Source organism: Abramis brama, assembly GCF_963993115.1.
Source record: "Abramis brama genome assembly, chromosome: 16".
Classification (NCBI taxonomy): Eukaryota; Metazoa; Chordata; class Actinopteri; order Cypriniformes; family Leuciscidae; genus Abramis; species Abramis brama.
In genome coordinates this window covers 22889155-22902937 of record NC_139978.1, presented here as the reverse complement: position 1 = coordinate 22902937, position 13783 = coordinate 22889155, and the positions used below count along the sequence as shown (strand labels likewise).

Genomic DNA, 13783 nt, shown 5'->3' with positions numbered 1-13783 from the left:
AGCTTACTGGTGGAGAGAGAGTAATGAAGCCTATCAGTATAGTAATAGTAGTAAATGTAGTACGTGCATTTGAAATGGCATATGCATGTAACCACAGACTTTTTCAACCAGAGTTGACTCTGACACCAGAATTTGAGTACATCTTTTATTTATTTTATGCTATATTTTTAGACAGGATTGGAGGTGGCACATTGGCACAAACTGAATAATTGCACTGTTCTTACATGATAATTATTACTATAGGCAAACCATGACCATGAAATACAACATTTGTTTTTTATAGAAGTGAACAATAGAAAAGAACAATAGTGTTTTATGAACCACTTCATGATTTAGCTAATCTCTGAGCACATTACTTCATTTTTTTCATCAAAAGCCAAACATACACAACAAGGAACAGATGCAAAGTCAAAATTTCTGTTAGAGAAAAAAAAAATCATTACAATACAAAAATATTCATATTAAAATACAAGAAGAATAAAAGGACATGGTCAGAAATGTATACAAAATATGTTTAATTTTACTAACAACCAGTGAAGATTGACTGTTCATTACTTAAATGTTCTAATGAGTTAAATATAAGTAAATGTTGAAAAAATTATTTCACAGTAAAAATAACCTTTAAATGGTGTTTGCGTGCTCTAGACTCGAGGGGCATTAGGTGTCCTCGCGCGCTCCCGGGCCTGCATATTCAGGTCAGGTCACTCATGCCAAATAAAGTCAGCAGAAGAGCAGAGTGCGCGAGATAAAATTAAATCTTCTGTGCACACATGCGCGCGACATAACGAGAGCCCACCCTCCGACCCTCGTATAAACAGGAAAATTAAACGCGTTTTAGTGAATAAACACCGCCCTGCTACAGCCCGGAAGTGACGTTCGAAGACACCTTATTTATGTCTGCGGAAGACGAGGACGTCCTCCACACAGACACGTGTGATGCTCGTGGGCACTACGGGGCAGCTTCAGTCCCCAAAATAAGAGGACACTTGGGTCTTTTTTATTCAGACCGGTCACTTCATTTAAAGCTGTGCTTTTTGCGATATTTAATGTCATTAAGGGCTTTGAAGACCTTGTCGGATTGAAGCAAAGAGAAGAACAGAACTTACTGTCTTGAAAAACTCTTGTGAGAATTTGGACTTTGGCGCTTTTCATGCACTATGGCGGACTATTTAATCAGTGGACAGACGGGCTACGTGCCTGACGATGGTCTAACTGGACAGCAGCTCTTCAACTGCGGAGACGGACTTACCTACAAGTAAATACCCCTCGAGTTGTGCCTCATACCCACTTGTGCATTCACCATATGCTTGCTATTAAACATTAAACAGGCTTGCCAGTCAGCACTGCAGATGTGCTCTCTCAGTATGCAGCTTCGTTTAAAACAGAGCTACAATGAGCTGCTGTAGGTGTCGTTGTCGGTCCGTGTTTATCTGGTTTAGTATCCAGCATGTTATATTGTGACAGCACACTGTCATTCATCTATTATGCAATTCAATTTCACGTAGGTCAGTACTGCATAAACATTTAACCGTGGAAGGCACATGTCAGTGCGGTGCCACCTTTGCCATGTGGATTCACATGTCGGAACTCGGAAGTACTGATGAACTGTGGGTGATTCAGCACTGAGATCCTCTGCTGTCATTCCATAATGCCAAGTTCAAACAAGCAGATCATTCTATTCTTAACCCACTGACGACCCAAGCAGCTTGTCCTTCACCAAAACCAATTGCTGTCTATGTTAGGTCTTCCCAAATGTGCTATAAATAGGTTGAACTTTGTGAAGTATGTTCTGGTTGTTTTCTCTACAAATTCTCTGGTGCCATGTAAAGCATTTAACGTCTCCGAGTTAAAGCTGTTTTTTGTCTTCAGAAACGCATTTCTGTTTACCATCTAACAGAATTGTACGGCAAGAAACTGTGTTTACGTTTGACATAAGATTGCAGCATTGACGTAACTCCGTTTTATCATTAAACCGGGCGTTACTTGACACACTAGTAAACAGCATGGTGTGTGATATGGATAAAAAGACTCTTTGGAACATAATCAACGTGTGAATGTATCAGCGTAGACGAGATACGAGCGCTGAAAGAGTTGACTTTTGGCGAATCGGACCAAATCGGTTAGAGTCAACAACTCCCTGAATCATTATTAAACTCCAAACAGCGATTTCTGCCGAATTGCAAGAATAAACTTGCAAATATATAATGTTTATGTTTCTTGAATAATAAATGCACTGTTTCCAAATAGATTTTCCAAACAACCCTGCAATTAGTTTGTCAAAATGTTTTCTGATTTTCTATTATATCTGTCAATTAATAGTGATACATATGTGTTAAAAATCACAAAGCTTCAAATTAATAAATCACCATCACTCACATTTTCACACCCTTACGCCCCTTTTCTCTGTTCTCTTTTTAGTGATTTCCTGATTCTACCAGGGTATATTGACTTCACAGCTGACCAGGTGGTAAGTTAAACAATCTCCTCTATATAATATTTTTTTCTCTTCTGGATGGATGATGTGGTTTAATTTTGTTTGGCTCTCCTTGTAGGATCTGACATCAGCGCTGACCAAAACGATCACAATGAAAACCCCACTGGTCTCGTCGCCAATGGACACTGTCACAGAGTCTGACATGGCCATTGCTATGGCGGTAAGAGGATGATTGACAGAATAAAGTGGTCTTACTGCATAGACATTTGAATAAGCACTAATGTCTATATGTGTGTACATACCGTTACAAAAGAACCTGAACAGTTAATTTGCAAGAATGCGGCCTCATGTTTTATATCCATAATACTCATGTTTGATATCCATAAAATCAATTAAAGGCCCATGAATTAAGACATGAGTTTTGTGCCTTGTAAATCTATGTCTGTTAGCTTTTAGACCAAATTTAGTCCTTAAAGATGATTAAAAATCACTTTAGCAGCCACACATATTTTACAGTCTTTCTCTTCCAGGAAAGGGGAGCAAAATATTGATTGATAAAAAAGACTTGTGTCTTATGTACAGTCTCCCCCAAACCACATGCCACTGATTAGCAATAGCAAATTTATGGTTTTTGCTGGGCATGAATAAACTAATGGCTTTTTTTTTTTTTTTTTTTTTTTTTTTTTTTAAGTAAAAATAAGACCCTTTGGTACATCTCATCCCACAATAGGGAATTCATCAAAAAAGTCTTCAAACTTAAATTTACAAAGATTGATCTTTTATGCATGTAGGATTATGTTCTAAGGCCTAATGTAATGTTGTGTTGTCACAGCTGACTGGTGGGATTGGCTTCATTCATCATAACTGCACTCCAGAGTTCCAGGCTAACGAAGTCCGCAAGGTCAAGGTGAGTCTTTACATCTCTATGTCTTTGTCTTTTTATGTTTGTGTACCATTTTTCTCTTCTCTACTCTGTGTTTCTTCTGACCCCTACCCCACAGTTGCCTTGTCCCTGAATAAGAAATCCACACCTCATTCTGTTTTATGTGATATGTATTGATGTGACACCCAAGCAGAAATGCCTAATAGAACATCCTTTTTTACTCCTCCACTCGACATTTCTCCCTCCCTTTCCCTCCACTTGGAAATTTGCCCCCGCTTAGAGGTACGAACAGGGTTTCATTACAGATCCAGTGGTGATGAGTCCTAATGAGCGGGTAAGAGACGTCTTTCAGGCTAAGGCTCGGCACGGATTCTGTGGGATTCCAATCACCGACAATGGACAGATGGGCGGATGTCTGGTCGGCATCATTTCATCACGAGATATCGACTTCCTCAAAGAGTCGGAGCATGACCTGCCCCTCAGTGAGGTGGGTGGGACTTAACACAGAGGGCAAAGGCTAAGCAGTTTTACTGAGCTCAGCTCACCTTATCTTTCTGTCACTTAGGTGATGACTAAGAGGGAGGATCTGGTTGTAGCTCCAGCAGGAGTGACACTGAAAGAGGCCAATGAAATCCTCCAGAGGAGCAAGAAAGGTGGGGTAGACTTTAAGCGTTTATGAGAGCTCCTTACCCTTTTTTTTCTTTCTTCACCCTCTTATTGCTGAGGACTGTTTTAGAGTAATCCTTGAACCAAATAAAACATTCACATGAATGTTAACTATTCATTAACCTATATAGCAGTGTTTCATGCACCACTTCTTGGCAGTGGACTCTTAAAACTAGATCTGATCAAGTGGTATTATCAAGATGTCGTATAGGTCATACAAATTTGACTCATGCTTTTTTGCTTAAAGGTGAAGACCCAGCTCTATGCATGTTTTGTAGGATTCCCCTCTCTGTTAAACATATTTTATTGGACTGTCCTGGGTTTAATACAAGTAAAATGCTGCTCTTTTATGAAGTTATTTTACTTAAGGACTTATTTAGTAAGATTATGCCTGAAAAGGTTTTGGAATTTTTTTTATTTTTTTATTTTTTATTATAATATGACTTCTTGTGTTTGTTTGCTTGGTTTTATTGCATTTATATGATATTTGTATTTTTGTAATTACATTTTTGCCATGAAAATAGCCTTAGATGCTGACATGTCATTAAATAAAACAATCTATCTATCTTAGCAGTGGCGTGCCACAAAATAACTGCAAGACAATCACTTTGCTTTTTTTTTTCTGGCTGCATGCAACATATACTACCGTTCAAAAGGTTAGGATTGGTAAGATTTTCTTTTAACCTGAAGTCAATTAACCTGCATTTAAATGTCTGCGTTTATTTAATAAATAAAAAAAATTAAAAATGGGTAATATTTCAAGAGATAATTTTGTGAAAAATGATTACAATTTAAAATAACTGTTTAATATTTGTATTTAATTTTTAAAATGTAATTTATTCCTGTGATGGCAAAGCTGAATTTTCAGCATCATTACATCAGTCTTCAGTGTCACATGATCCTTCAGGATTTATTTTAATATGCCGATTTGGTGCTCAAGAAACATTTTTTTATTACTATTTTTTATTACTTATTGAAAATAGTTGTGCTGATTAAAATGTTTGTGTAAACTATGATTTTTTTCAGGATTCTTTGGTGGAAGAAAGTCCAAAAACAACATTTATTTAAAAGAAATATCTTTTGTAACATTATAAATGTCTTTACTGTCAATTTAATGAGTTTAATGCATTTTTTTAAATCAGAAAAAGAACGCATTTAGTAAAGTGTCAATAGGAAAATTTCTAGTATTTTTATTCTCAAGTGCATTTATAATATCTTTTAAAAATAATAACATTTTACCTGTGTAATTTGTTTTGTTCTCTATCTATTATCTACTGTTAAAGGTTAATTAATTTGTTTATTTACCCATTTTTAAAATGATTATAGCCATAAAAATACTCAACTGCAATTTTTCAAATGAAGTCGGGACACTGCAAGATAACTTTCCGATGTGAAATTCTTACACTCAGTGTTTGTTTTCTATAGGCAAGCTTCCTATTGTAAATGAGGAGGGCTGTTTGGTGGCCATCATTGCTCGGACAGATTTGAAGAAGAACAGAGATTTCCCGCTGGCCTCAAAGGATTCCCGTAAACAGCTGCTTTGTGGCGCTGCTATCGGAACACACAATGATGACAAATACAGACTCGACCTGCTAGTGCAGGCTGGCGTAGATGTGGTCGTCCTGGTGAGGCCTGTTTTGGGCATAATGCTTTTCCGTGTATCAATGGATAAAGATAGTTTATTTTTGTACTATTTGGTTAAAAAAATTTCCTTTCTCCTTGATTTAGGACTCTTCCCAAGGAAATTCCATCTTTCAGATTAATATGATAAAGTATATAAAAGAGAAATATCCCAGCCTACAAGTCATTGGTGGCAATGGTTAGTTTTAAACACACACTTTTTGAACATGACATCTGCAAACACACAGTTAACATACTGAGTTGTCTCTCTGTTGTAGTGGTGACTGCGGCTCAGGCGAAGAATTTGATTGACGCTGGAGCGGATGCTCTGAGAGTGGGAATGGGCAGCGGCTCCATCTGCATCACACAAGAAGGTCAGTCCACCAATCGCACACCTGGCTGCCTGCCTCTCAGCCAATCACAGGCTGTGTTTCCATATCCAGTTTCTCCAGAGGGAGCACCTAATGTCCGGTGCCTCCTCTGGTCCTCTTTTAACATTGTTAGAGTAGTCCAGTTCCCAAATATCCCTGCAGTTAGCTTGGTCTGTGAGGTAACTGTGCAGATTTATTGGCAGACAATCTGCACTGCCCCCATTTCCTCTCTTTTCCCAACTTTTTCTGGGGTTTTAGAATCTGTGGAGAAAAGTAAAAATTTTTTTACTGCATATCCTGTGTTTTTTTTTCTAAGAGAGAATATGTATGTCTATATAAGTGTCCATCTGTCCATTTACTGTTTGAATATTCTCTGTCGCTTTGAATGATGGAGGTAGTGAAGGCTCTTCTTTGCTTTTCTCAGTTTTTCCACTGTGTCTATGGCATAATTTAGCTTTTTTTGTTCTGACCGGTTGTCTATGTTACTTGCATCAGTCCCCTTTTTTATCAGCTCTGTTCCAAAACTTAGCAAAGACTGTTCCAGAAGGTAGGGTGTATAATTATGCTGCCTTCTGAGGTACACTACAATTTAAAAGTCTGGGGTCAGTAAGATTTTTTTTTTTTTTTAAATAAATACTTTTATTCAGCAATGGTGCATTATCAAAAGTGACAGTAAAGATAATATTACGGGACAGTATTTCCCGTTATTACCCCGTTTACAAAAGTTTTATATTTTAAATAAAGGCTGTTCTTTTGAATTTTCTGTTTATCAAAGAATCCTTGAAAAGAGTACCATGGTTTCCACATATAATATTAAGCAGTACAATTGTTTTCAATATGAATAAAAAATAAGAAATGTTTCTTGAGCAGCAAATCAGCATAATAGAATGATTTCTGAAGGATCATGTGACACTGAAGACTGGAGTAATGATGCTGAAAATTCAGCTTTACCATCTCAACAATAGATTACATTTTAAAATAGAAAATTATAATATAGAATTTCACTATTTTATTTAAATCAAATAAATGTAGTCTTGGTGAGCATAGGTGACTTAATTCAAAAATATTTAAAAAATCTTACCAACCCCAAACTTTTGAACAGTAGTGTATTTTGTGGATATTGCAGCTCCATAATGCATTGCGAACAAATCTAAGATGGCTGACAAAGCAAGAGACAAGTTAATTATAAATAAACTTATTTTATTCATTATCGCTTAATACTGTAAAACTGATTAAGGGTAATTCAAATGTATTATCTTACTAAACATTTGTGATTGTAACATTTTTATACATTCTTTTTTATATATATTTTATTGTATCGTGCTCTTATCTTAGCAATATGCTAATATAAAACTCTTTTGAAATCAATTGTTAGTCGAGTCTCCTGTGAAGCGCTAGCTGTGTGGCATGCAGAGTTGCAGCCTTTGTAATGCATTCCAAATCAATCCCTTACGAGGTTCCATAACAATTAGTAAGAATGCTTCCTTAGAAGGAAGCTGCCTATGTAGGCAGTGAGGCAGCTCACTAGGTTTTAAAACAGAGCTACAGTGTGCTCTCTTTCTCAGTCTCTATCTCCCTTTCTATAATTATGTCTCTCTAGCTCCTCTCAGTATTCCTCCTGGTTTAAAGCTCCACAGCCCCAAAACCCCAACTACTGTTACGGGATTCTCCAGTAAGTCCCTCCCCCTAATCCCCATACAGAGATCCCATTGGCTCACTATCTCACTCTGCCTGCCCTCTCCCACAGCCTGCTGCATTGATTGGTTAAATCCTCTGCATCATTAGAAGTAGTTGCTGGATTTTGGGGTTTTGGATGCTTGTCATTGTCTGACTAAAGCCCAATTTATACTTCTGCGTCAAACTAACACCGTAGCTACGTCGTAGGCTGTGTGTAGCACGCGTATCCTTCAGCTTACCCTGAAGTGCACCTCTCCAAAAATGTTTCACATGCTCCCTCGATGGCTCCACAACGACGCAGAAGTATAAATGAAAACCATCGCATAGCCTACAGCGTAGAGGTTCCGGCGTAGGTCCGACGCAGAAGTATAAATCAGCCTTAACCTGTCAGTAATGGTGTTTGGCACTTCCTCTGATCTAAGTCTGTTACCCAGAATCCCACACTAACATACTTGAACTAGCTTGTGCAGTGGCCCGGAACAGTAATTGGACATGTAAGTCAAACTTAAACATGTATGAGTGTCATTGTATAATAAAATATTGAACTATTGTAGTGGTAAAAAAATAGAAACCAAATGTGCTGTTAAAAATTACAATAATTAATATTTGGTCATTTTCTTCAAACATCAGCGTATCATCTTCATAGTTAATGTGATGGGAACTGACTTTATACATCTGCTAAAAAATCCCTTTTGGACCCGCTGATTAAAAGCCATTATCAATTTGGCACAAAAAGTAAAATTAGTTCTGAGAAAGGCCATAACAGTGTTTGTTTCTATGTCACTTGCTTCAATGTTTTATCTGTATAATAAAATGCTGGAATGGCTAAAGTGTCCAAATACCTTTTTTTAGAGCTTCTGAAAGAGCACTGGAGCGTATAAAGTGCACTTGTTTTGCAGTCACAAGTATCACTGCAGTAAAGGTCTTTGTTTTATAGTTCAGTATAGTTTTTGCTAATTTCAGTCACACTTTTTTTTAATTTTTTTTATTTTACAGTATGCAGTGTAGATGGTGTGACTATAGAAAGGGTGTTATGGGTAAATGGATGACTCATTTCTCTGTGCTTCTCCCTTCATGTCTTGTCTCCTCTCATACTGTGTTTAAAATTAAATCGCAAAATTGCCAAAAACCCCCTCGGCAACCGGGCATCATTTATGTTGAATAGGATGGGAGGAGGAGAGCATGGGTCTCCATGCATCTCGCATGCAACTTTTCACTAATTGGTATGCTAATTCATTAATATAATGTTTAATGAGTAAAGTTGCATTAATCAAAATAGTAGTGTTTGCACTAGTGGTCTCAGACTTTTGGACTTCACTCTGTCAACAGTGATAATTATGTGGGTTTGACAGGTTTGTGTGCATATAACATGCTCACCGCTGCTGTTTTATCGGTTTTGTTGGATTCCTGCGTAAGATCACACATACAGATATGGTAGTGTAGCAAAAAATTTAGTTGATTGTAAAAGAAAAACTCAAATCATTTCCCTTTGGTTTGTCCTTTCCATTCAGGCTCTCGGACGCTTTTGTTTGTCAAGACTTGCTGAGGGTTTGCTAATGTGCACCCCTTTTTCTCCTCTCCTATCATCTCACAATTGATAGAAAATCTCACATCTAAAATTCCACTTTCATAAATCCACATATTTCATATAACGATAACCTTGTCTTTGAACTCTGTGAATTTTTCTTTTTTTCATTCATTTTTGCTTTGGCCTAATTGTAAATTCACATGTAATACTGTCTTTGTAACGTTGATTGTCACTGACTGAAATCCCATGACTGCACGAGTAAAGAATACACTGATTGTGACGGTCTGTCTGTGCGTGTGTGTGAGAGAGAGTATGGATGTCTGTGACAGAACAGCAGTTTTAATCCATATTATTGTCCTAATCTGCACACTTAGTATTTGTAGAATATGCAAGTGTAAAGTAAGTTGATAGTAATGATAATTTGTAAGTAAGGGTCAAGTATAACCAGGTCTCTATTTCTCGTTGTCCTCACAGTGCTGGCATGCGGGAGGCCACAGGCAACAGCCGTGTATAAGGTATCAGAATATGCTCGGCGGTTTGGCGTGCCCGTCATTGCTGATGGGGGGATTCAGACAGTCGGTCACATTGCTAAAGCACTTGCACTAGGAGCATCTACAGGTGAGATGTGGGTTACATATAGATTCATTTGCAATCACTGCAGTAGATTATAAGACTGTTTATTCTTTAAAATGTGGCTTGTTGTTTAGTATAATTATTATAATAAAAAATAATGATGGTGGTATTTTTCTTTTATTTATATACTATTATAGTATTTATTAATATTTTGATTCTAGCTTTTATTATTTATTTTCAGTTCATTTTAATTTCACTTTTAGTTGTTTTAAGGGCTTGTCATTTTTTTCTTTTTCTTTTCTATTTAGATATATTTTTTGTTTTAGTAATTTCAGTTAGTTAAAGGGATGGTTCGGAGTAATTTCAACCTAGGGTCCTTTGAACCATGACCTCGAGCCAAACACCCCCCCCACCAGAAGCTTTTTTCCTCTTGGTTGAACATTATTAAAGTTAGAGCTTATTTAGAGATACCAGCCGAATGGCTTAGTGCAGGCACTAATGGATCCAAGGTTGTATCTCGTAAATTACCCCACTAATAATGCCCAGAATGGTACCAAACTTCTACAGTAGTACAAATAGGTTCTGTACTCATAAAACGAGGCATTGGAAAGTTTGTAAGTACATCAGGAGTTTATTTAAATAACACTTGCCTGATGGTTTATGCTACCACTAACCCGGACGTCGAGGTCACTTCTGTGATTTGTGAAAAGCCTGTAAAAGCCCTGGCAGAAAGTGATGCATTTTTTATTATTTTTTCCGAAGTGTTGACAACTTAGTGTTAAATAATAATTGTTGCAAACTGATACTACATACTAAATATTAGTGCATTCCTGGAAATGGGCATCATTACACTACATCCTTATGCATCACTTTCTGCCAGGATTTTTACGGGCTTTTCCCAAATCACAGAAGTGCCCTCGACGTCCGGATCAGTGGACGGGTTAGTATATCTCTAAATAAGCTCTAACTTTAATAATGTTCGACCAAGGGAAAAAAAAGCTTCCGGGGGGGTGTTTGGCTCGAGGTCATGGTGCAAAGGACCCTAGGTTGAAATTACTCCGAACCATCCCTTTAAAGCAAGATTTCTAATTTTCATTTAAAATCATTTTCATCTAATACCCATTTTATTTTATTTCATCTTTATTTTAATTACCAATTTTTAAAAAAAATAGTTTGTCAACAATAACATCACCTAATTATAATCATCATCACCATTATTATTATTGATAATGTTTTTTTTATTTTGTAAAATGCTAATTATATCTTAAGTATTAGCCTAATATTATAATTGAAACTAAATTCTCTTCTGCTTTTGGTTTCTCTCTCAGTAATGATGGGGTCATTGCTCGCTGCCACCTCTGAAGCTCCTGGTGAATATTTCTTCTCGGATGGGATCCGTCTGAAGAAGTACAGAGGGATGGGCTCACTGGATGCCATGGACAAGAACCTGGGCTCACAGAGCAGATACTTCAGGTAGCACATATAAATATATTGTCTCCCAAACACAATACTGTGTGTACCCACTAATTACAGTTTACCCCATGTTTTTTTAAACTGCTTCGCCTCACGCTGACTACAGTTTCACAACTGCTTATACAGACTAATGCATGATGATAATTAGCCTGATCTTGAGGTTTTGATAAAACATAATATTTAACGCTTATAAAAGCCAAGTAAAACAACAATTATGTAGAAGACAGAAAACCCTATAGTATGTAAATATACCAAATTCACTTTCTCTTCTCTTTCTCTCTCTCTCTTTCAGTGAGAGTGATAAGATTAAAGTAGCTCAGGGAGTTTCAGGGGCAGTTCAGGATAAAGGCTCCATCCATAAGTTTGTTCCATATCTCCTCGTTGGCATACAGCATTCCTGCCAAGACATCGGTGCTAAGAGCCTCACACAGCTGAGGTACATGCAAACGCACTAATTACTCACATACCTGCAATTATATGCACTTATAGGTGCAGTGTATCATTTCTGTGCCACTAGTGATGCCTAACAAAATTGTAAAAAGTGTGATTGTTTCCAACCAATCATTTCTTATTTTTGCAATTCTGTTTGATGGCACTAGTGGCACAGATATTATACACGCCACTTTTAACACAATAATGCAGTGCTAAAACAGACACTTGCATGTTTGAGTTCAATTACAGATTATTTTTCATTGTGTCTTTTTGCGCCTTTTCTCTCTTTCTTTCTACATCTATCTCAGGGCAATGATGTATTCTGGTGAACTGAGGTTTGAAAAGAGGACAATGTCAGCTCAAATGGAGGGTGGAGTGCACAGCCTACACAGGTAGTTGAACATTCATACTCTTAGTCTGAAGATATTGTACACTACCGTTCAAAGTTTTTATTCAAAAGTGAAAGAAAATACATCTATAATGTTACAAATGATTTCCGATATAAATGCTGCTCTTTTGGATTTTCTATTCATCAAAGAATTTTGAAAGAAGGTGTATCAAGGTATAGACAAATATTAAGCAGAAAAACTGGTTTCAACACGAATACAAATAATAACTGTTTCTTGTGGACCAAATCAACATATTAGAATGATTTCTGAAGACTGGAGAAATTATGCTGAAAATGTAGCTTTGCTGTCACAGGAATAAATGACAATATATTAAAATAGAAAGTTATTTTAAATTGCAGTAACATTTCACAATATTGTCTTTACATGCATTTTTGGTGAGAATACGAGACTTCTTTCAAAAAAACATTAAAACAATCTTTCCAAAACCGAACTTTTGAACGATATAGTGTACATTTTTAATTTTTTTAATAAAAAAATTAATGAATTGACATTTTTGTTTTGTTCTTTCAGCTATGAGAAGCGCCTGTTTTAAAGACACTACAGATGGCAGTACATGCACAGCCAAATGCACATAAACCTCCATTAATGGACTTCCACACGTGCTTTTGCACATTCAGGCACCCGAACACACCGAGAACCTCAGCTTCCTCTTTCTCGTCTTCCCAGCCGCCTTTCCTCTTAGTGAGGAGAGAACCCATGTCTATATGTCTGTGAGCATACGCCAGTGTGTGTGAACGTGTGGTTGTGGGAAGAACATGCCGTCTGCTGTATGTATCAGATGCCTTACATGTCAAAAATTGTTTTTGATTGTAATCATTTGACAAGTTTTGTTTAAAAATATAAATTTTTTGCCACATTTTTACCATATATGTCTTGACTCTTGTTTTGTTTCATAAAATACAAACATACCTGCATATGCATCATTATAAGCAAAAAACTGTCAACGTTTTCAGTCCTGAGAAGAAAACCGAGTGCAGTTAAATCTGTGTGAAACAGGAAGTGTTTTATTTTAATGGGATTTATGTTAAGTTTGTTATTAAAAAGAGAACTGACACTTCAAGTTAGGTGTGTGCATGTGAATACCTTAATAAAAATCTGCCTGTGACATGTAAATTATAACATAGTTTTGACTTGCATGTGTGTTTTTTTTGTTTTTTTGTTTTTTCATAATAAATTGATTTTCAAATCCTGAATCTGTGGGTGTGTGGGTAAGTGGCTGCTAGACATTGACATTGGTACACTATTCCTCATTTTGCAAGCGTGTCTCAAGGGAACCAGCCTTCACCTCCAAAACTACCGGACTTTCCAAACAGGCGTTCACACATGCTCACTAATGGACCAGCACCTGGACAGGTTGGGTTGAGAGCCCCAGATGGCTCCTCATAAATGAAATATGATATTGGCCCGTTAGTAAGCTCATCCCAGCTGGGCCCAGATCTCTTAACGCTTTTATACACAGCAAAAAATGACTGACAGTTGTATATTAATGTGTGCAGCAGTATTGTCTTTCTTGTTTTCTGAGAAAACTAAAACATTTTTAAAATATTAGAAAAAATCACATATCTAATTCTCATATAGATTGTTATTTAGAAGTCTATATATATGTGTCTATATATATATGTGTGTCTATATATATATATATATATATAATACATAAATACATTACACCTACAATGAAGTTAGTTAATCAGCCATAATATATTTTTTATAAAGTTT

At 36.6% G+C, this 13783-nt stretch overlaps 1 protein-coding gene across 2 annotated transcripts; it reads left to right on the top strand.

The window, feature by feature from the left end:
- Positions 1–769: 769 nt before the first annotated feature.
- Positions 770–13260, top strand: impdh2 (IMP (inosine 5'-monophosphate) dehydrogenase 2). Of its 2 annotated transcripts, XM_084087471.1 has the most exons (14): positions 770–1255; positions 2419–2467; positions 2553–2654; positions 3267–3341; positions 3598–3804; positions 3883–3970; positions 5409–5608; positions 5712–5802; positions 5882–5977; positions 9654–9797; positions 11081–11225; positions 11518–11661; positions 11966–12049; positions 12578–13260. In XM_084087471.1, exons 1-14 carry the CDS (start codon positions 1158–1160, stop codon positions 12597–12599), a joined length of 1545 nt encoding a protein of 514 aa, XP_083943597.1. In that variant the 5' UTR covers positions 770–1157; the 3' UTR covers positions 12600–13260. The 2 variants fall into 2 exon arrangements, with proteins under 2 accessions (XP_083943597.1, XP_083943598.1); XM_084087472.1 differs by lacking the exon at positions 11518–11661.
- The last annotated feature ends 523 nt before the right edge of the window (positions 13261–13783 follow it).